The sequence below is a fragment of the Pyrus communis genome, chromosome 11, assembly GCF_963583255.1.
Source record: "Pyrus communis chromosome 11, drPyrComm1.1, whole genome shotgun sequence".
NCBI classification, from domain to species: domain Eukaryota; kingdom Viridiplantae; phylum Streptophyta; class Magnoliopsida; order Rosales; family Rosaceae; genus Pyrus; species Pyrus communis.
Window position 1 is genome coordinate 6,322,220 of NC_084813.1, and position 23,498 is coordinate 6,345,717.

General features: G+C 36.0%; 2 protein-coding genes and 1 pseudogene across 2 annotated transcripts; all 3 read right to left on the reverse strand.

Annotated features, from left to right (window-relative positions):
- Positions 1 to 771: 771 nt before the first annotated feature.
- Positions 772 to 4,980, reverse strand: LOC137707540 (PTI1-like tyrosine-protein kinase At3g15890). The gene is made up of 4 exons (XM_068446426.1): positions 4,544 to 4,980; positions 3,684 to 3,831; positions 1,899 to 2,161; positions 772 to 1,795 (listed from the first exon to the last, which is right to left on the reverse strand). Exons 1-4 carry the CDS (start codon positions 4,585 to 4,587, stop codon positions 1,120 to 1,122), a joined length of 1,131 nt encoding a protein of 376 aa, XP_068302527.1. The 5' UTR covers positions 4,588 to 4,980; the 3' UTR covers positions 772 to 1,119.
- Positions 4,981 to 9,468: 4,488 nt separating this feature from the next.
- LOC137749414 (protein TOO MANY MOUTHS) lies at positions 9,469 to 10,812 on the reverse strand. Its single transcript, XM_068489509.1, has one exon. The coding sequence runs from the start codon at positions 10,810 to 10,812 to the stop codon at positions 9,484 to 9,486; it is 1,329 nt and encodes a 442-aa protein (XP_068345610.1). The 3' UTR covers positions 9,469 to 9,483.
- Positions 10,813 to 20,029: 9,217 nt separating this feature from the next.
- LOC137708826 (uncharacterized) lies at positions 20,030 to 22,246 on the reverse strand (annotated as a pseudogene).
- Positions 22,247 to 23,498: the final 1,252 nt, after the last annotated feature.

The following is a 23,498-nucleotide window of genomic DNA, read 5'->3' on the forward strand; positions in this document are numbered from 1 at the left end:
TGGATTGTGTTATTGTATTTTTCTGTAAAAATTTGTAGCTCCTTACCAAAAACAGATACCTGCTGACTTTATTGTTGCCTCGACCTGGTCATCCAAAGTAAATTATACATGGAGATGATTCAACTTCTGCGCATGCGAGAAGCTTTTTTTTATTTTTTTTATTACGGCACTACGTTCCTCTAATAGCACCCCTAAAGATCTTTCATTTATATTAAAACAACATATACCATTTGGTATTGAGTACTCCTTTTTTTCGTTTTCGAGTACTCTTTTGTTTGTTTCTTACAATTTATACGTTTGGCCAGTGTTGGTCTGGTCATTCTCCTGTTTGAATATAAATAAGGACATTATTTGACCGTAATGGCACCATGAAGATGAACTCATTCCATGCAAGTTGCTATCAAGCCAAAGGGGCATGAACGCTCAACAAATGTCGTCTGGTTGAGCAGCATATGAGATCTCTGTATGGTATTGCCGTTGACAAAACTATTCCTTTTCGTATATACTAATGCTCCACGTTTAGCGGGATATATAATTGTATCATAATTGAAGGAAGATCAAATTGCTGGCCATCATGCAGCATATGGAGTTGTTGTCGACACGAACATGAAAAGTCCTGGCTAGCACGTGTACAACGCTCCTCTCACAGATCACGTGACCCCGACGTGAAAGATATGCTGTGAGAGAAAGATTGTACACGTAATACGCCCGTTGAATGAAAGAGTTTTCAGGTGCAAGGAAACAAAATCCATGTAAATGTGTACAATGATGTAAAATAGCAAATTGACAAAATAGATAAGAATTCATGATCAACGAAATTAATCGTTTCTTTTGTGTATTGCTCCACTTGGTTGCCAAACCAATAAGATATAGTGACTGATGAAAAATGACAGCCAATAAACAGTAGAAACAGTTCATCTCTTTCAGATGCTCAAACCAAACCGAAAAGAAAGGGTAAAAGGCAAAAGAAGAATGCACACAGATAACACGGCACCCATGAAAACACGAAACCAATCCTTGTAAATGAACCTCGGCAATTCTTACAAATTGACAGCCGGTTCCACCTCGCCTTAGGCTTCAATCCAAACCCACATCTATCTACATGTTTTTCACACTTTCTCAGCCACTATGTGCACTCCCAGGCGCAGCCTCCTCTTTCAAATCCTTTTTTTCGTCTTTCTCCTCTGAGATGACATCTGAGCTATGTTCTTCGGCTGCTGTTGTCCCATCATTCCCCTCATTATATTCTGCAACCTGGGGAGCCTTAAATAGTTCGTCATTTTCTAGTTGGGCCAACTTCTCTTTCGATTCTCCCTTCAGAAGCTCTACCACCTCTAGCATAGTCAGTCTTCTCTCAGGCTGACTATGAGCACATAGTAGAGCCACAAAGACAACTCTTTTCAGCTCATCCTCTACATACTTTCCATTGAGTTTGGGATCTGCTATTTCATCAAACTTCCTCTCACAGGCCAATGGCAGTGCCCAATCAGTAATCGTGCGTTTCATTGTTACACTCACTTTCTCAATGGGTTTCTTGCCACTAGCAAGCTCGAGCAGGAGAATGCCGAAGCTGTAGACATCACAACTCTCTGATGCTTTCCCTAACATAGCATATTCAGGTGCAAGGTAGCCTAAGGTACCTTTAACTCTTGTGGTCACATGTGTAGCCCCATCCGGGATTAGCTTCGCAAAACCAAAATCAGCAACTTGAGCCTGAAAATCTGAATCAACTAACACATTGCTAGCTTTGATGTCTCTGTGGATTATATGTGGGGTTGCACGATGGTGAAGATAGCTGGATAAATCAAATTAAAACAATACTATGAGAGAGAATGGCAGAGAGAGGAGAAACAGCTTTTACAGTTAAAAAGAGGGAGAAACTTGGGTTCGGCACTTACGCAACTCCTTCAGCAGACCCAATTGCTATATTCATCCGCCGGGTCCAATCAAGAAGGCATTCAGCTGAGTGCTGGCCATGAAGATGGGAAAGTAAGCTCAAATTTGGCATGTAATCATATACAATTAAACGCTCTTGCCCTTCTGCACAATAGCCGCGTAAACTGAGCAGATTCTTGTGCCGGACTCGTGCCAGTATCTCCACCTCAACAGCAAACTCCATGTCTGCTTTGTTACTCCAGACTTTTAACCTTTTAACTGCAATCTGCATACATATCGGTAAACATTGTAATATAAGCATTGATTTCAAATCTTTGGTTTTTGAAGGCAGAGGGTATCTTCAACTACTTAACATTTCATCTTTAGCACAGAGTTGAACATGGTAAATATTAGAGTGACTCTTAACTAATTATACATGGAATTAAACTGGCTTAGATTAATCATTTGCCTGATCTTTTCAGAAAGAGTAATGGACTTTAATAATTGTGCACATGATATAACTTTTACAAACTTGTTCTCTCTCAGATATCTAGATCATCGTAACAGTGGAATGGCTTGAACCAAGCAATCTGGTAGGTGCAGGTGCGAACTGCAGATATAGCGCCTCTAGAAGCCTTGTGCACTTCGTTACCTTTTAGCTAACAGTAAGTATAACTAATATGCCCAAATACTGGAACTGTTGATGCGGTTCTCAGTTGGGACGTGAGACTGATGGGTAGAAAATAATGAAATGAAAACTTATTATCGACATACATCAAGCATGCCTCATCTTAAGTAGCTATTAGTCAATCTTAAGAGTTTGTAGCATTAGTGCTCACCGCCAAATGACAATGAAAATCGACTTGCCTCATGTTTAGTAAAATTGGACAGGCATATACCCCACCCATGATACATGTACAAATACTATCTCCGTAGTATATCTTCCTCTCAGAGGGTGGATTCTACCATCTGAATGTAATAATGGTTTCACTTGTTTTGAGAACTAATCAGCACCATAATTTTGAACTATATTTCAAATGCACTGAACAGCTTATTTGCAGAGGTAATGCTTTATATTCGATCATTAAACCATTAAAAAACATAAAACAGAAACTCTGAAAATCAAGACTAGACCTGGCTTGAAAGAGAGGAAAGAAAATCCTATTCCCTAATAAACTCACCCACAACAAAGAAATACCAAACTAGAACTTTCACTGTTTACAAATCAACATTTAGTAAAAAGATCACACCAGTGGTTCATAGATAGAGCATACGAGTGTTTTGTCCTTACAAGAGAGTCCAAACAATGCCTACACCTATGTCATCCTCCTACAGAGAAAAATTGGTCGCATCCCCAGTTTTTCGTTAGGCCTAATCCAAACATTTGATCTAAACCTAGCACTGAAACATCAAGGAATCATATTTAACCACAAAAGCCAGCTTTATGTAATCCTTCTAAATTCATAATATACCAATTCAAAAATTGAATTACTCCAGAATGCCAAACAATATTAAATTTCCTCTAAATCAAGCAATATAAGAAATTAACTTACATTTCCAAAATCTATAAACTTAATGGATTAAACAGTAAATATTATCAATGAGACTTCAGACATCTAACTAAAAATCAACAAACAGTATCCTTTTCCAGTTTGCACGTTTTAATAAAATCAAGAACAATGCCTAATCTTTGTTCTTTTCACAAAAAGAGAAAATTAACAAGATCGATAATTATGTACTGTTGATGTTAACTGAGTAACCAACAGAGATAACAAATATAAACATAAACTGAAAAAGTTAGTGATTACTTGTGATCCATCCCAGAGCTGACCCCAGTAAACACTTCCAAATCCTCCCTCTCCAAGTTTGTTGTCATAATTAAAATTGTTTGTTGCTGCGTGCAGTTCCTTCAAGGAAAAGACCCTCCATGTTGGCTGCTTCTTTCCTCGTACTTTTCTGCACATCAGATTTCCACCAAATCAAATTGAATGAGAGATATATACCAAATTAGATGTTTTAGTGAATCAATTTTCTTCTCAGCAAACAACCAACTGCTCTAAGCAGACGTATAATAGCAGAAAGCGTGCTCTATTACTAATAAACAGAAACCAAAGGCAACCCGAAATCCATAGCAAAGAGGCCAGCTAATAGGCAAATTCGAGTTGATACTTGAAACCCTTTTCTTGTTGCTGGAGAAAATGGAACTAAAAGGATGCATTACTGCTAAATGATTGTCAGTGGCCAAGTCATTAGAAACAGGACAGAACAAAAAACCAAGCATAGTTAATCCATTGATGCCTGTTTGTAATTTTGACTGGGTCGTTAAGATCCCACTCAACCTCAATTCTTTAGCCTATTATTTCCTCATTCGAAAGCTACATTTCGACATTTGAATTGAAAAATTCCCCTTTCCTTCTCTGTTTATCTAGCTAAACCCAGAATGCAAATCCTCCATTCAAATTGCAACCCATAGAAATATTAAAATCTAAGAAAAAACTCAGAACCTAAACCCACTTCAACTTTCATTTTATCATCCACATAATCATATCACAAGATTTTCTCCAAATAAGAATCCACTACTAATTAAATAATAAAACAATATTCTTAAAACAAATCAACCAACAGAAATTATCAAATTCAGCTGGGAAATAAACAATGATTAACATACCGAGAAAATCCCCCTCCGCAACAAAACATTGGACGAAAAGCCATAGACAAACTCCCACCAACAAAACTCGATTATTCAGTCAATCAGAAAACGACCCCCACAAACCCAAATCAGCTCCTTTTTCTTCTCTCGTACTTTGGCCAAGCTCCCTTCTGCTTCTTCTTCTTCTGAGTCTTGTCAACTCTCTCTCTCTCTCTCTAGCTTGTTGCAGAATGGAGCTGAGAGAAAAAGTAAAGCGGAAGCCGACGAAGAGGATGAGACGATACCAAGCTTGGAGCTTCGGTCATTGGGTTTGTTCGGTGGGCAAAAAGCTGCAGATTTTGGGCGAATGCTGCGCTTTTCTTTGAGAAGCTGAATGATAACAGACGGGGATTTGCAGAAAGTCCACACCCTTCTTCTTCTTCAAGCTTCCTTCTTCTCTCTTCTGTGTTTTTTAAAAGTTTTTGGTCCACCTGTTACCATTTTCTTCAATATTTATTTTCAAACCGCACCCAATTTTTTATTTTTTTTCAAAACCCAATTTTTTATTTCAAACCGCACCCAATTACGGTTTGTATTTAATATTTTTCATTTAATTTATTTACAGTTTTGTCATTTTTTTCATATTTATTAGGGAGCGTTTTTGTTCACAAACCATAAACTATGCTCATTGTATGTACAATTATTTGCCAAGTATCATTTCACCTAATTCTAGTTAATTTTTTTTCAAAATTGAAAATGTGACATTTAAGTGAAGGAACACGTGACAAATGATTAGGTGTATAATAAGTATACACCATGATTTATAGTGGTAGCAAAAATGCTCCCTATTTACTTCTTTTGTTTAGCAGTGGTTACTAGTTTTGTAATTGAAATCAAAATAAGTAGTTAAATGTTTACGGATTATTTATGTATTTTTGGGCTAATGAAAATTCAAAATAAGATTGATATAAAATAAGAATTCAGTTAAAATATGTCTATCTATTTATATTCATATTATGTCTCGAATTTATGATAAATCAATAATATAGTTTACTTATATTATAATATATGAATTGATAAAGCTATCACACTTAAGATTTATCTCGACTTATTTCTTAAATAAACACTCTATCACTCTGTCACTCTATCACTCTATCACTCTATCACTCTGTCATTCACTATGAGAACTAATCTTGGAGCATGAAGTGAAACTTTACACCATATTACTTTTGACTCAAAGGGTGACTTTCTTGGAAATAATTGAATTTGGGGCCGATGCATTACTGTTCCAAGTTCCAACTCATAATTAAGGTTTCGTTTGGAATAAAAGAAAGTAGTTACACATGCATGAGCGTTACAATTAATTGCATTAAAATATGATGTTATTGGTATGAATTTGGCTTTAAACCGTCCACTTCCTTGGTGGGGTTTCGTTTGTTCCAAACGGTGACAAAAGACATAAAACTATATAAAAGAAGGACAATAGTGGTTGAGATTTGCATGATTTCTCGTTGTGATTCTTGAGAATTGAAATCAATAGAAATAGTTTTTGAGATTGTCCACTATCAATCATTTTGGTCATTGGGTGAAAAATTATATTAAATTATGAAAAATTATGTTAAACAAAACTATCCTCAATTTAATAAACAATAGGCCAAATGATTTGACCAAAATTGAGGATATTTTTGTTATTTTATTCTTATTTTATAGAGATTTTTCACGGAATGATCAAATTGATTAATTAGGGACAAACTCAGAGACCAATTCTATCTATTTCAAATCTCAGGGACTAAAAATGAGGAGTTATCCAAATCTCAGTGACCATTTTGACTAAAAAACCTATTTAAAGATATACGAAGAAAGTTGAGGTTGCACCATAAAATTAATTGGTAATATAAAGAGTAACTCAACTTATTTATAAATTCATGCCTCCCATCAATAGGAGATTCATTCTCAACATGCCCCTTACGTGTGGTGAATTTTCAAGTCTAACACGGGGACTACACAATCAGGATGACGTGGAGCACGTGTGGTTGTTGGGTTTCACACGTGAGGCAGCCTGTTCTAATACCATGAAGAGAAAGTTGAGATTCCATCATAAAACCAATTGGCAATACGGGGAGTAACCCAACTTACATATAAATTCATGCAAGGTCCCTCGTCCCATCAACGTAAGATTCATTCTCAACAGTATACAAGTAGCTTTTATTTGCAAGTGATGACTCTGTTGCCTATTAGCTTTGCATACATGTCATAATTTAACATTTAAAAGACTAAAATGTCATTATGCACTTTGTATTTTTCTCTGATGTCTTTGTGAGTCTTCCTGGCCTTGGCAATGGTGGATTGCCGTGAGAAAGCCATCAGCTGATCCACTTTTTTTTTAAGGAAAAAAAAACACCTACATTACAAAATGTGGTAAGTGTAGATTTCCTCTCTAGTTTTATTTTTCTTTTAAATTCTTTCATGAGAATACATGTTAACTATTTTAGAGTGCTAACAATAGCACTCACCCAAATATTTGATTTGTTTTGACGTCCACAAAAGCTAGTATCTAGTTTAGTAGGTAAAATCAACCAAAAGTTATACAAAATGTTTTGAAATAGTCTCATTTTCACTATCTATAGATAAATTCAAAAAAGATGGTGCTATCTCATAAGATTAATGTTAGAGACAACAAATTTTAAGATGTTAATGATGTGTTAATGTTTTATTTGTTCTTTGTATGATCCTCTTCTGACCTTATTTATCCACAAGAAATAAGAAATTATCAAGTTAACTGGTATATAAAGAGTATGTGTCATTTGTGTCATTGATCTAGAAAAAAAAGATGTGAACATTGCATGATTGCAATAAGAGGGAAGAATATACAAAAAGCAAGAGATCTCACATTCTCCTTCAAACTATATGATAGATTGTGAATAGGTTCAAAATCTTTTACTAGTGGAATAATACTAACAGCCTTTTTTCTTTTAAAAAAAAAAAACAAATGATACTATTTACATTAAAAGGGAGTAAGTGATTAATGGAATAGTAATATTTGTGATTCAAATTTATATTTGACGATAATCGAACTTAAGATCTGTCATTTACCAGTAAAGAAAAATACCACAAACTAGTGGCAAAATAATACTAACAGCTAACACCTTATTTTGTGGAAATACTGTTCAGTCGATCTCAAAACTTTCTTGAACCAAGTGAAAACAACTTTCACTTAAACCAAATGATCGTTGGTGAATAATTATTGATTTACCAATACGAATCAACCATTTCATCTGCCCCAGAAGGTTTTAACTTTTCTGTAATTATTTTTCAAAGTGATTTTTAACTTTTTAATTGTTCATATTATGCTGCATTTTAAAATTGAACTACTTCATTGACTGTTGTTCTTTGCGAAATTCCCCCGCAAAACTAATGCAAGAAGAAGCATCAAATAAGTAATAGAATATGCCAAAGTGGCTGGAACAAGTTGATTCTCCATCTCTACCTATAAATAATTGATCAAAAAAATTTAAAAAGTAACACAACCCAAGTGATGACAATAATAATTAGCCAAAATTATATAAAATCTCTTCGAGAAAGCGACAAAAATTATTTAAATACTCTGAACACGGTGATGTGATTACGCTTATGGTGCAATAAGCAATACGTTTTTTGTAAGGTGAAACTTAAGTCTTAACACGTTGAGAACAATAGCCGTATTAGAGATTTTTCGATGTATTCAGAATACAAGTATTATGCAGCATGTTATTATATAAGTGATGAAATTTTTTATAATTTTTATTTCAAGTATCTCTCAAATTATATAGTTAAATGTGATATATCGTCTCTTGTTTTGAACACATTGAAAAATCTCTTATCCAAATCTAACTTAAAATTTACTAAACTAAACGTCTAAAACGGTAACCTACAAGTCGATGTCGTACCAAAGTGGCAGTGTTTTTGGTGAGTCCTAGAAGACAAACCTTTGTTTGATTGGAGCTTTCATAAAATTTGGCAGTTGTCGATCAAGGTTTATATGGAGTGACAGTTCTAGAAGGATGCACTGCTATTCTTGGATTATATGTAATGCATTATTTCTTCTTCATTTGTTTGGTAGTTTGTAGAACAACTTGTCGTTGATTGGAATATATTCTGTTTGAGAGTATTAATTTCACATTGAATAAAGTGTTTACAATGTCAATTAGTTTTATGTCGAAACGCAACTCAACTTTCTTCATCTTCTCCTTCTTTTCTCTTTTGGTTTTTTGTTTTTTATTGTATTCCATGTAACATAGTAGATGTGGGCATAGTCATGTTGGTTAGAGCAGATGTGCTCTCTTCTATGCACTCAAGTTTGAATTTCAGTCCTCGCAATGTAAATAAATTTAAATTAGAATACACTTGTATACAAAAGACTATATTTCCTAATAACTTATGCTAAGTTGTCACTCAGTACTACGGTATAATAATATTCCTCTTCACTTGAAAGTGAGAGGTCTTAGGTTCGAATCTCGTTGATGGTGAATTCGGTGTCAAATTAGGTTGTCCATTGTGTGATGTAGCTGAACCCTCATCCTCTTAATGTAAAAATATCGATATACTAAAAAAAATTTACTAAATTATTTTCAATCCACCGAAAAATTTAGAGTAAAAGGTTAGTTTTGACTCTTTATTTAACACCTTCCTACCAATGTACACGGAATAAAAGGAGATGAAGGAGAAAGATACAACATGTCAGATGATCTTTTCCCAACCAAACCCAGCTAATACCACAAAAGAGGCAAAGACTTTGAAACATAATTTAAAGTAGGTAATTCATTAACCAAAATATTAATTAAACTTATTTATTGGGATAAACAAAAATAGTAATACACACTTAAACTATACAATATATATTATTATCAACGACAATAAAAATAGAGCTCAAGATCTTTAAACTATATTAAAAGAAAAATTAAGTTAGTACACTTCGATATGCCAAACGAAGCTGAGAGTCTTTATGGTCTCGGTGTATCACATGTACCAATGCTAAAATTGAATGACGAGTCTAAATTGTCTTCCAACCCACTATTAGAGTTGTAGCAAAGCCCAGAATTGTTATAGAGCCTGAGCTTCCTCCTCATCCTCCAAACCATTTCTCTTCCAAATGGGATTGGACCCATTAGCCAATTGTCATTCAATCTCAATTCACTCACACTTTTCAGCTCCCTAAAACTAGCTGGGATTGAGCCGTTGAAGTTGTTCCCGTCGAGATGAAGCACGCGGAGGCTCGGCAACCGACCTAGTGATGCTGGTAGAGGACCATGCAAATTCATGTTTGACAAAATTAGTGTCATTAGCCCCTTCATACCATCGAACAAGTCACTTGGAATTGGAGTGGGCCCCATTTGGTTTCCCTTGAGGATCAAGGTTTGAAGGGAGATTAAGCTTCTAATCCACATTGGAAGGGGACCCTTGAGTCGATTGTAGCTTAAATCCATCAGCATAAGGCTTTTCAGGCCGCCAACGGAGTCGGGAAGTGGGCCGGCAAGGTGGTTGTGGCCCAAATCCATTTTGATTAGGGCATGACAGGCTCCAATGCTGGATGGGATTGAACCCATTAGAAGATTTTGGTTCAGATCAAGGATGCTCAAAATTGGGAAGGTAAAATTGGGTATTGAACCGGTTAGCCTATTTCCACTGAGGTCTAAAGACCTCAGACCGGTGATCCGGCTCAATGACACTGGAATTGAACCGTTGAGATTGTTTTTGTGGAGGTCAAGGACACTTAAACGGGTGAGATTGCCCAACTCAATAGGAATAGGACCCACATGCTCGTTTTCTCTAAGAACTAATGTCTGAAGTGTGGGACCCAAACGCCCCAAAAACGATGGGATGGGCTGAGGATTGTAGGTAAAACAACGGTAGAAAAATAAGGTCCGGAGGTAAGGAAGTTTAGTGATGGAGGGTGAAATATGAGACCGGGTCGGGTCGCATGTCGGGAATGCGGTGTCATCGGATAGGGCCCCGAAAGAGAGTGAAACGATGTGGTAGACGTTGTCCTTGTCGGGCTTGCACTCAATGCCGTGCCACCGGCCACGGCACACGTCAGGAATTTCAGTGGCCCAATCGTTTCCTGTTGCCCGCATGATGTCATAGACCGCTTCTTGCTCACGGGCATCGGTTTGGGCTCCGTCTTTGTTCATGGAGAACCCGTTTTGTGGTCCGTCCACAAGGTCGGACGGCACACCGGAATCCGACATGATGACGGTGAAAGGCATGGCCCCTAATGTGCAAAAACACAAGAAAGATAGAAATAAGAGTAGGGGTGAGAAGATGGGAGCCATTGTAAGAAGAAGTTTGGACTAAGTTTAGGAGTGGATGAGTATGAGTGGCAGTTGGGAGGTATATATAAAGGTTGAGTGCGTTTTGGGGGGGGGGGGGGGGGAGAGGAGTTAATGTTATTTGGGTCGGGTTGGTAAATGAGGTATTTAATGGTTCACGGGAAATGGGAGCTCTACTGATCCAGTGTGACAAAGTGGAAATAAATACATGAAATTTTGTGCATTAATATGCTTCACGGGATTTATACCAAAGTTTTTTTATTTTAATTTTTTTGGGTTGGGGGACACTGAAATTTGTTGCATTAATTGTTATTGAAATGCTTCACTTGTAACCACATGTTCTTGCGGCTTCAGTCTTAGAATTCATAAATATGAATGTCCTAAAGGTAATACACACACTCAGAGCAATGTTGCACAGAAAGAAATGCCATGACCCAGTAAGCTCAATCAGCTCCTTTCTCTTCTTCTCCAAAATTCTCAAGCTCTCTCTCTCTAGCTTGTTGCAGAGTTTGAGTGAGAGAAAACAAAAAGCTGGAGAAGACGATTAGACGAAGATATAGGAGGTGATTAAAAAGGAAAAGCGCTTCGAGAACCAAACAAAGACATTGTTTGGTATAGAGGATTGGATTGGAATGATAAGAGACTGTTTAATCAAAGATACGTTGAAAGAAGAAATGAAAAAAATTTGACCAACTTAGAGGTAGAAGAATGATTACTCATATAGAAAACTTATTCGTTCGAAATCTTTTCCAAAATGGGAGGACAATGAGAGGTTTCTTTCATGTTTAATCCCTTTCTACTCATCTCAAAATGAAAAATTATTATCCTCTCTACCTAATATGCCTTGAATTTAAAGAGTTTTCCATTTTAATCCAAACCTTTATACCAAATTACCAAAGAGGATTTTCAGTGAGCAATTTAATATTTAATAAGATGGCCTTGTTTTCTTTTTATCTTTCAAGTTTTTGATCCTGCAAGTAGCCTTCTTATTTTCTCAGTTTCAAGATCAATATCTTTGACTTGACAACCAATAATATTAGAGAAAATTAGTGAAATCTCCAATAGGAGGAATTTTTTTTTATTGTGACTGGAATACGAGGGTGCATCCCGTGTTTTTATATAAGTGATGGAAAATTTTATGTTTTAAGCTATTAACTTTTTAACACACATTAGTGACACGTGGTGTACAATTCCATGTATCGGTCACACTGAAAAATCTCTCTAGAGAGAGAGAGAGAGAGAGAGAGAGAGAGAGAGAGAGCCTATGCCGGAATTGAGAGGAAGGGATTTGTGGTACGTGGTTTACAGTTCACACAAGCACGTTCTTTATAGCTAGTTAGCTACCAGCCCAGCGGTGTCGTACGCTGTCTCAACTTATGCTTGAAGTTTTGCTGAATCAAATCAAAGACGAACTAATATAGGATGAATGCCAGTTGACGTGGAGTATGCATCGATACATATGCCAAAGCCTAATTACAATATTTCGAAAAAATTGATGGACAAATCTTGGCACAAAAATGTAACAATCGAATCACCAAATTGTATCTGCATTTGTCTATCGATTTAGGAGACAGTCTCAATAAGCACAAGTAGAGACGTTTCCACATCTGTAGCTAGTGAAGCTTTTTTCCTTGTAGTGCAATGATCCATAGAGGTTTAGACCTATTCCATGAAATGCTACCGTTTTCTCTAACAGCAAACGCAGCTGCAAAGCAAACTTAAAAACTATAGTATGTAAATGTGAAGCCAAGAATTTGATGTTATGGACCATTCCTTCCACTGACGTATCCAAGATTTCATCCATCATTAGCATGTCCATATATAGTTACTATCGCGTTCGTCTCTATCTCCAGTTTTAGCCATCCTTGTTCCACACTACTCTGTAAGACCAGCCCTAATAGCCTCAATAGCTCCGCCATAATGCTAGAACAACATGGGAAACCTCCAGCCCACCAACAGCAACGAAGCAGCCAACCGGCGATCTTGCAACCCAACCAAATCCTCCCTGTGATATAAAGAAGAAATCCATGCGCCGTCACAATTCACCTTCTGTCCTTCAGTGCTTCACAAATCCCATTGCCGGCTTACCCCACTTAGCAGGAGCAATCATCTCTTCCCAGTCGTCAGTTTTGCCTCAACATTCTTAAAATTTGATATCTGCATAAAACTTACGTCATTGCGACATTTACATATTCTGTTGGAAAAATTAGGGTCTAGTTGCTATATTAAATCATATAAAAATTTAAGAAATAATTCATGCAATTATATATCAAAATTAATGCATGCACATGAGTAACCAATGTTAAATGAACATGACATAATGGATTTGAAAAACCTGAAAATTCGGTCAAGACAAGTGTTAGACACTTTGTCCTTAAGACAAGTTTACACCCCACTATGGTGCTCATGGTTGATCGGCGCATGTCTCCCAAGATACAACGACCACGTCCTTGTAATAATAGCACTCCAAATCACAAGGCTCCATGAACTACGATTGTGTTGAAAACTCTTTTATATGGACTCTATGAGACTCTAATATTTAATGCACTCTATGTATGATTATGTAAACAATGAAAATTTATTTTTTTATTATAGGGGGCTTTCTTATTTATAGAATGTGAGATACCTCTTTGGAAAGTATGTGACTATTCATGAATAGTCAAAAGTTGCAACTCTTCATTTGAGTAGACACATCTTTCTACCAAAAGGCTCCACTTCTAATTTCCATTCAATTAATAAATTTAATATAATAATAATATTATTAAAATTTCTAACAATCCCCCACATGAATGGAAATTAACTCAATACCATGCAAATGACAATACAAACACTAGAGATAGAATTTAGTAGGAAAAGTACCGTATCGGGATAGTTGGCTTTTGGCTTTGAACCTTTCGTAGTGAATTACTATCCGATTTACTTGACTAATTAGTGAACGCGATGTCTTGAACTACTTAGCTGTTTGTGTAAACCAAGACAATAGTAATCACACAATACCCTTCCAGACACCTCGTGGTTGCTTGATTGTTCATTTTGACCTTGAACAATTCTTGGTTTCTCATGAGTGCTTTTAGAGAACTAAGCCCTTCAAAAAATTCTCACAAGAACGGCCCAATTCCTCACTTAAGATAGGCGACTTCCTATTAAGAGTATCTTGCAATACCCCACTTGTTATTTCCAAGTATATGAATCATTAAAATCAAAGCTTATCTTAAATACGTTGCAGATAACACTGTTTCATCATAGGACATGGGTAGGAGATTATCTCCGTAGTGCTCACATTGAATCATCCACAAATCGGTTGTCCCCTTGAACCTAGATCTTGGGATCTCTAGTCAGTTAGGTTGGGTTGCCATTATGGCGATTCTTAAAGACGTAGGCCTTTAACCCAGTCCCCTCGATGATACAACTTACTCTCTAGTCAAACCTTTAAAAATTGGTACCACTAGGTTGACTATTCATTATATGGCCATCACAAACTTTATATCCATGCATGGAAATTAATTCCTTTGGGAGTAGTTGTTTTCCAATGTAATTCCTCCAAATATGCGTTCGGACTTGATAAGTAATTTGCTAACACTTGAGTAAACTCATCCACATTTAAGGTATTTATAAGAATGTCTCCAACCTTACCATACCTTAAACAATTACTCATTACAAGAGATGTCATGTTGATTGTCTCATTCAATTAGCAAATTATATTTCTATTTCTCAAAAATAGCTAAGCCACCTCCACAATTTCCTCACATTATGGTTGCTTTTTAATGCTATCAATTACTCACTCATCAACCTTAATACTTCTTGTAAAAATATCAATAACCCGTTGGTTTCATGTACGAAAAAAAAATTCTATTCATGATTGACTAGATCATTGATGCCACAAATATCCAAATACCAAATTCAACCTCTATAAGACTTCTTCAAAATATAAGAAGCTCTTGGCAAGAAAGATCTCCCTCCAAGCCGTACATACGACTTTCATCTAATACAACTTTCCACATAATTCTAGAAGTAGGAAACTATGAAGATAGTCTTTCCTTGTCTATCTTCAATTGTTAGAGATTTGTTTGTAGAACTTACACAGTTTTCACGGTAACCCTCACCCTAAAGTGCTTAAACCTTTCAAAGCAGACTTTGGCCCCCACAACTAAAGCGTCATCTTTAAGACGAATAACTCAAACAAAATGAGTTCATGATTTACAATTTAACTAAGGACAACATCACTACTGATTGTCACAACATCACGATTGATTGTCATTACTCAAAATCAATTTCATAGTCTTACCGTGACAAACATGGTTCCCATTATATTACTCCTCTTTCGAGAAAGTACTCATAATTCTCCACAGTACAACACTTGATTTACAGTAGAGAAACACAAATCTGCAATTATGATATGCCAAACGATAACAAATGCATTTCTATATACCTTTTATTGCAAACATGGATTTTACACACATAAATCTGATAAATATATGCATACAGACATTAATTTTACTCAGCAACCGCTAACCAAACTGATCAAGCAAGGCATCTGTTGAGAAAAGTCATTGGGGATGCCCAAATATCCACTAGTTTGATCACAAACCATTTGATCCTTGCAGTCAACCAATGACTTTCTATTGCAATGTGACAATGCCCATAAAAATTTTCATCTAGGAAGTTCATCTATTCGACTTATATCAAATCCTTTTCAATTATGAGATAACATGTTTGATACAAATTCAAATTTACATCGTTGCATACAGTCCACAGAAACATGTATTTATTTCTCACCTAAATAAAAAACTAACGAGAGTAAACTCACAGTATAATGCCAAGAAACATTTAATTCTTAAAAGAAAACAATTATGCTATCACTATTATATATAGGCAAAATTGTCAAATAAATGGCGACATGCATGCAACTAAAACGATGCAACTTTTCAATCAATACATAACCCCTTTCATGCGTAACTATTAAATAGAATATATATATATATATATATATATATGTATATGATTGTTACAGAGAAAGAAATTCAGTTTCTCAAACCAACCTTTGTTAATCAAATATAGCAAATAAACCATAAACTTGTCTTAAGATTGATGAGTGAGTAATTGATAGCATTAAAAAGCAATCATAATGTGAGGAGAATGTGGAGGTGGCTTAGCTATTTTTAAGAAATGGAAATATAATTTGCTAATTGAACGGGACAATCAAAATGACATCTCTTGTAATGAGTAATTGTTTAAGGTATGGCAAGGTTGGAGACATGTCTTAAGATTGTTGGAAAAATTAGGGTCTAATTGCCATATTAAATCACATAAAAATTTAAGAAATAATTCATGCAATTATATATCAAAATTAATGCATGCACATGAGTAACCAATGTTAAATGAACATGACATAATGGATTGGAAAAATCTGAAAATTCGGTCGAGGCAAGTGTTAGACACTTTGTCCTTAAGACAAGTTTAAGCCCCACTCTGGTGTTCATGGTTGATCGGCGCATGCCTCCCAAGATACAATGACCACATCCTTGTAATAGTAGCACTCCAAATCACAAGGCTCCATGAACCACATTTGTGTTGAAAACTCTCGCATATGGACTCTATGAGACTCTCTAATATTTAATGCACTCTATGTATGATTATGTAAACAACTAAAAATTATTTTTTTTATTATAGGGGGTTTCCTTATTTATAGAATGTGATATACCTCTTTAGAAAGTATGTGACTATTCATGAAGAGTCAAAAGTTACAACTCTTCGTATAAGTATACACATCTTTTTACTAAAAAGCTCGACTTCTAATTTCCATTCAATTAATAAATATAATATAATAATATTATTATTAAATTTTTCAACATATTCCCCATTAACTAAACACTAGCTGATAGATGCAAACAACCTTTGGCATATATTTTACAAAATTGTGAACCCAGCATGCTTAGAAATCCCCACTATCAACTCTTCGGATATTTGTATCCATCCGCCACCACCAGCCATGAATGACGACGGAGCTAGCTAGCTAGCTTATTCCAAGGCAGACATGACATATGTGGTCAAAATCAAGAAAATAAAGAGGAAATTAAGCAACCGCCATGAAATGACGTCCCTAAACAATACAGCAGCTGCAACATTCATACATCTCAATTCTCAGCTCAGCTGGATCATGTCATTAGATATACAAGGTCAACTCTGCTTTCGCATTCTCTTTTGCTTATGCTATCAACTTCGGGCATTCCAAAGTGTCGTGTTGTCCGAACTCTTTGCTTCGGGCATTCTCTTTTGCACTGCTACGCACCACAGGACCACACAAACAAGCTACTACATAGCCCTTGCCAACCTCTGTTACGCCATCTGAGACACGTATAGAAACAGGGGCAATTGGCACTCCTGTGGCCAACCCTGAGGCAAACTCGTCAAACATTGTTGAGGCATTCCTCAATTTTCTTCTCCGAATTTGTAGTATCCTCAAGTTGTAGTTTTTTAAGTTGACCCCATAGCCTTTTTTTCCTTTTTTTTTTTATTATCTATTTGTTTGTAGAAAAGTTCAGATAAAGCAATCCATATGTTCGATTACCCTAGATTCGACTCTACATTAACTAGGGAGGCGTTTGATAATTATTATGTTTTCAGTTTTTGTTTAAACTTTTTTGAAAATTGAAATCTTGTTTAGTAACTACTTTTAGTTAAAAAACAAAAAAAAAAAAACTACGAACCACAAATTGAAAACTGTTTTCTTGAGTTTTCACTTTTTGATTGTCATTTGAAAAGTGAAAATAGTTATTAAACAAGATTTCAATTTTCAAAAAAGTGAAAACTAAAAACCAAAAACGAATGAAAAAAAATTGGTTATGAAATGGCCCCTAGGATAATAACAAAGCCCATGCATATTCATGCCACACACACATACATATAGCTACTTGAAACTAAATATTCCCTCCCGAAATTTATTATTTATTTTATAATTTTGGAAAAAAAAGATTTCAAGAGCATTTTGGTCATTTTAAATTTCATTTGGTGTATTGAGGTGGTTTAAATGTATAGATACATTCTACGAGTGCATAGGCGTAAACGGGGCCTGATTCCTTAGAACGAAGAAGTTTTGAGCATCAAAATTGAGTGTTTAAGGTTTAGGGTTAAATTTCTCACTAGCCTGTTTCCTTCGAGATTTTCGATGTGAATTCTGGGCATATCAGGCGGAATTGGTGGTGCCATTTACCTAGAATTAGATTCCTCACTTCTCTCTACAAAACTCACCCAAGAACCTCCTTGATAAGCCACCACACATAGTGGTGCGAGGATGCAAATTTCTTAGGTTTCAACGGCCCTATTCTTTTTTCAGCGGATCGCTTAGTAGTGACCGACTCCACCACTTGGAACTTGTAGCCCATCATCCCAAGAGGAAAACTCAACCAACCTAGGCCTCGTTGGACCCACTATAGGCGGCAAATCGACGTTGTGGTGTATAAGGTACCGATGACCTTCGCTGGCAATTTTGGCTGTTTTTTGTCTACTTTAGGACTTACTAGAAAGTATAAAAGTTGTTCCTCGTGTTAAGTTTTACATGCCTGAAAATTGGTAGGAAAACTATGTTTCCGTTCACCAAAAACCAGCTCATGCGACAACCAGTAGCGGATCTAGGATTTTAGACTCGGGGGGGGGGTCCCAATAATAAAGATAAAAAAATTTATAGTGAAAAATGTCATCTTCACGAAACTATTGATCTATCATTTTGTTGCGGAGGAGACCCTCAATGATATTCACAGCGAAAAATGTCTTCTCCACTGCTGCCTGCACATCCATGGAAGCAACAAGCCTCTCCATTGCACCCAATGGCAAATGCAGGATTTTAAGATTGGGTGGTCCCAATATAAAAGTTCAAAAAAAATATTAGATGAAAATATAAATTACAAAAACTAAACTTGTCCATGGCGAAGTTTCATTCTAAAAAATGTGTCATTATAGATTAATTGTAAACTAGAGCGAAAATATCTAGAATATAATTGAAATGATCTAAAATTGGAATTGAACTACTTAGTTTGTGAATACGGGGGAGGAGACTGGGGTTCTACCAGTAGGTGGGGAGGTGACTAAAGAATGGGATTAGCCAATTAGGAGTTAGAAATGGAATTGGAAAAGTTCCAACCTGTTTGAAAGTTGAACCATTTTGTTTAATAAAAAATTGCAAAAACTATATATTAAAGTTGAACCATTTTGAAAGTTGAATCGTTTTACTTAGAAGGTTTTTTCAAACCATACATCAAACGCACTGCTTTCCCAAGTCATTTGAAAAAAAAGTAGTCTTCTTTCTTCTTTCTGGTTTGCAAAATACCAGAACATTCTGCATCTTCGCTCCTCTTCTCCTCCACCATATGCCCAGACTTGGGTGATCCTTGGAGGACCTCACAGAAATTTATCCCGACTTCCGGTGGTGCTAAGACCACTCAGGCCTCTTAACAGATGCGTCCTTCTAGACTTGCCCAAATTGTTGGAGGGTCCCGAAGGTCGATCACAAGTGTTTCTATGGACTTTCAGAGGGTCCCGGGACCTCTTGGGTCCCTGTATGGATCCACCACTGACGACAACGCATGAGAAATTCCGATGATTTGGACTTTGGGTTAATAAGCGTTCTCGATGCCCTGAGCCCATATCCAATATCCGTGTAGAGTTTCAATTGTTTGATCATAGAATGTGACGACTGTTCAACTTTTGTGAATAGTGAGGATCCGACCATTGGATCTTTGTGAAATTAGAATAGGATGTTGATGCTTGATGGAGCTTAGGGCTGGTTTGGTATTGCTGTGCTTTGAAAAAAAAACTGCTGTGAGAATAAGCGGCTGTGCTGTGAGAATAAGCGGCTGTGAAATAAAACAGCAAAGTGTTTGGTAAACTTTTTTTGTAAAAGTGCTTTTGGAAAAAAAAAGCAGTATGATAGTGTTTGGTAAACTTTTTTGTAAAACAGCTGTGACTGTGTGAAATGACCAAAAAGGGTATAATACTAGATGTGCTATTAATTTAATTTTCTTAACAAATAAAAGTGAATTACTAAATATATTTTATTTTTAGAAGAAAAATATTTATAAACTTTATCTTAAATATTAATTAGTATGACAAACTACTTTAATAGAAATATTTTAGAGTGAATAGCTAGGATTCATTAGTACAATATTATTAATGTACTTGAAAGTAGTCTAATTAGATGCATTCATCAAACTTGCATTCATCAAACTTGAAAGTAGTACAATATTGTTAATATTGTTAATGTACGGTAGGAGAGTCGTTCTAATCAAGATATTATCGAAACTGGTGCTTAAGCAAGAATTACATTTGGGGAGAACAGTCGGTGCACATAAGTTATCAGCAACACCGGGTCTTGGTTTTTCGAAATCTCCCTAACAGACTATTATTACAGTTTCAATAAAATGAGATGCTATACATTAACTTCCGTCGCTGCTGTTTCTAAAAACCAGATACAATATCATCAATTGATTCCTCCCACGAATCGGCTGCTTCAATCTGGAAAACAATTAACGATAATGTACCCGTCAGCATTACTGTTTTGCATTACAGATTATGGGGTGTCGACGCAACCATAAATACAGACCTTTTGGCAAAGATCTAAAGCAAGACGAGCTCCTACAGCCGCCTCCTCGTGGTTATCTTTCACCTCCAAGTTGATTATCAGCACACATTTCCTAAGAGCATGGTCCCGGTTGTTGAGATCTATACATTGTTGCACACGGGTCAGACAAGCAAACAAGGATGGTATCTTCAAGTTACAGATTAACTGCACAAATCTTCTTTTAGTTTTCATAAAACTAAAAGATGAACAAAAGTAGATGGTGCCAAACTAAACGATCAACTAAACAGAAACTTTCAACCATCTAGTATGTTTTTTTTTTTTTTTTTTTAAAAAAAAATCAAAAACTCTCTTGAGGTTTAAACTTTATCTTTTCCTTGAGATTCATTAACCACAAGTTCCTAGAACCAGCATCTCTGTTGTATGTATAAGTTCTAATAATCCTAGGAACCTATAAACTCAAGGTTTCTTACTTTCTTACTTTCTTACATTTCCCAAATGGAAAAAGAATCCATTTCAAATATCAATCGTTGTTTGTTACCATCTCCAATGATTACGTTAAGCTGAAAGAAATTGCATACCTATAACTTAAGAGCTCAAACTCTACCAGCAAGTCATATTCCAACAGCTCAACAGAAAGAGATTGCCAAGAAACAACACTACCAACACAAAGAAGAGCATTTGATTAATTGATTATCGAATGACTATGGACTATTAAAATCTAGAAGATACAAGCCAAAACTAGGAGAAGGGAGTTAAAACCAACCTTCAATAACGATGTCAAAAACCTTTTCTTCGAATGTTAACACCACATCAAAGGAACCGTCGGCAGCATTGTCCTGCCATCGCTGAGGTGCCAGTTTGACTCCCAAGTTTCTTTTAAGCATAGGCAAGATGCCATTACGCTTGTACCTGTACTTATCGTCAAGGTTACACTTTGCATAAAAAACAACACAGTTCATAACGTAAAGTACGCACATAAATTCCAGTTCATACATCCCACAATACTCGAGCATTGCTACACAGAGCTACCAATCAATAGTCGTCGTCATCAACTATTCTATACTCTTCGCTAAACACCTCGAACCACAAATATCGAATTTACTCTTAAAAGCCTCAAGGGTAAGTTCATACACAAAATCTATCAGACTGCCCGCTTAATTTCCAAATATTGAAGCTTTGAACCTACAATCTCAGTTGCATATATCAACAGTCTTAAAGTCCTTCTTTTTCTTTCCTGTTAACCAATTTGCTCCTACCAAAACTTTTTGTTCGTACTATTTTCTGGATATTTATACGAATCTATTTCATCACCAAAATATCATATTCCCCAAAACCCAGAATTCGAAAAACCCAATTGAAACAAGAAAGATACATAATTTGACAACCCCAATTGAACAAAATCGAGAGAAGAACAAGTTTAGAGGAGGAGGATACAGTTCGGGGTCTTTTCGCCGGAGATCGTCGAACATCTGCTTGTAAAGTGTGCCAAAGTCGTAAACATTGGGTTCTCTGAGGGAGGGACCAGGGGGAGCTTGATGTGGGCTCCGGTGCCGTACGACGCGACGTCGAAGCCCTGCCGCTTGAGGAGTGAGTGAGCCTCCATGCTCCGATTCTGGTTCGACGAATACACCATGCTCCATACCCTCATCCCTTTGCTCTTCCCACCCCTCTTTCCCTAATCTCCCCATCCCTCATTTGAAAAATCCAAACAAATAAATGAGAAGCTTACCTGGAGAAACCTGGAGAACGAGAGAACGAGTTCGCTAGTTTTTGGAACGATAGAACGAGAGAACGAGAGAACGAGAGAGAGCCTGAGGTTCGGGTTATGCGAGAGAGCTCTGAGGTGAAGAGCGTGCGAGAGAGTTCTGGAAAGGTGAGAGCGTAGGTGAAGGGAAAGGGATGGCAGTTTTGGGTTATTCATATTTCATTAAATGTGTACACTGTTCATCCGTGTGTGGGTGAAAATAAGCTGCTTTTGGAAGCTACAAATTGCAGCTTCTTGTCATCTCCTGGTTTTGGGCTTTTTTTCACCCTCAACTTTGAAAGAAAGCTGCTTTTCAAAGTTTACCAAACACCAAAAATTTTCATAGCTTTTTTTCATAGTAGCTTTTTTTTTAAGCACCTCAATCCCAAACAGGCCCTTAGGCTCATCATGATGATGTGTCAGTATTGGAGTGTTGTTATGATATTAGGTTCTATCGGAGTACTGGTGGCTCATCAAAACATGTGATGTGTGAGTGACATGTACATTGTTTGTGTGACGATTCAGTTGTGTTGATTTTGGAAGTGTGAAAGAAAAGATTTCCTTATCATATACTTTGTGGATATAATATGGATTTATAAATGGGTAATTACCCAGTCATCGATATGCTTTGTCAAATGTGTGTACATATATATATATATATATATTGAATGTTTGAAATGTTTGTGAAATTTTGGTTGTTGTTGTTGTTATATTGTTTGAAACACTTAGTAAAACAAAGTTTGATCGTTGTTGCTGTCATGTCGTTTGGAACTTCCGGAATTTCAAAATTATTACAGTTGTATGGCTTTATCTATATACATCAAGCTCAAAAGTATCTTATTTCCACGACTCTCTATACATCTAATATTATACTTTTTTGTTGTTCTCATTTCACGTATGTTACATATTCAAGAGAATAAAATCATATTTAAGGATATATTGTAGCAATAACAATTGAAACATGGGAAATATTTAAGGATATATTGTAGAAATAACGAAAAGCTCACGATATTATTTACTTTAACAAAAATAATAATATTTTTATACTAAAAAATCAATCTTGATACTATTCACTTTACCTTTATTTTTATCATTTTCGTTAAAACTAAAAGTTTTCAAGTCATTTTCATTAGTTTTCCTTTGAAACATATCCTATATCAATTATGCATGAGTGAGTGTATCTAACAAAGGAAGGCTCAAGTTTTGGAAAATTTTCAGATCGGATTTTTGACATTTTCCAATTCTTATATAGAGTTAGGAATTTCGATTTCGGATATAAATTGGGCAGAATATTTTGAAACATTTTGTCTCGGAATCAGAAGCTCAGATGGTAAAATACACCTTGTAATCCAAGTTGCACCCTAACAAGAA

Excerpts from the sequence above, each read along its gene's own strand:
- LOC137707540 (XM_068446426.1), bottom strand. The coding sequence starts at position 4,587 with ATGGCTTTTCGTCCAATGTTTTGTTGCGGAGGGGGATTTTCTCG. Across the intron at positions 3,832-4,543 it reads TGCGGAGGGGGATTTTCTCG|AAAAGTACGAGGAAAGAAGC; the intron begins GTATGTTAATCA and ends TCTGATGTGCAG. Across the intron at positions 2,162-3,683 it reads AGCTCTGGGATGGATCACAA|ATTGCAGTTAAAAGGTTAAA; the intron begins GTAATCACTAAC and ends ATATGTATGCAG.
- LOC137749414 (XM_068489509.1), bottom strand. The coding sequence starts at position 10,812 with ATGGCTCCCATCTTCTCACCCCTACTCTTATTTCTATCTTTCTTGTGT.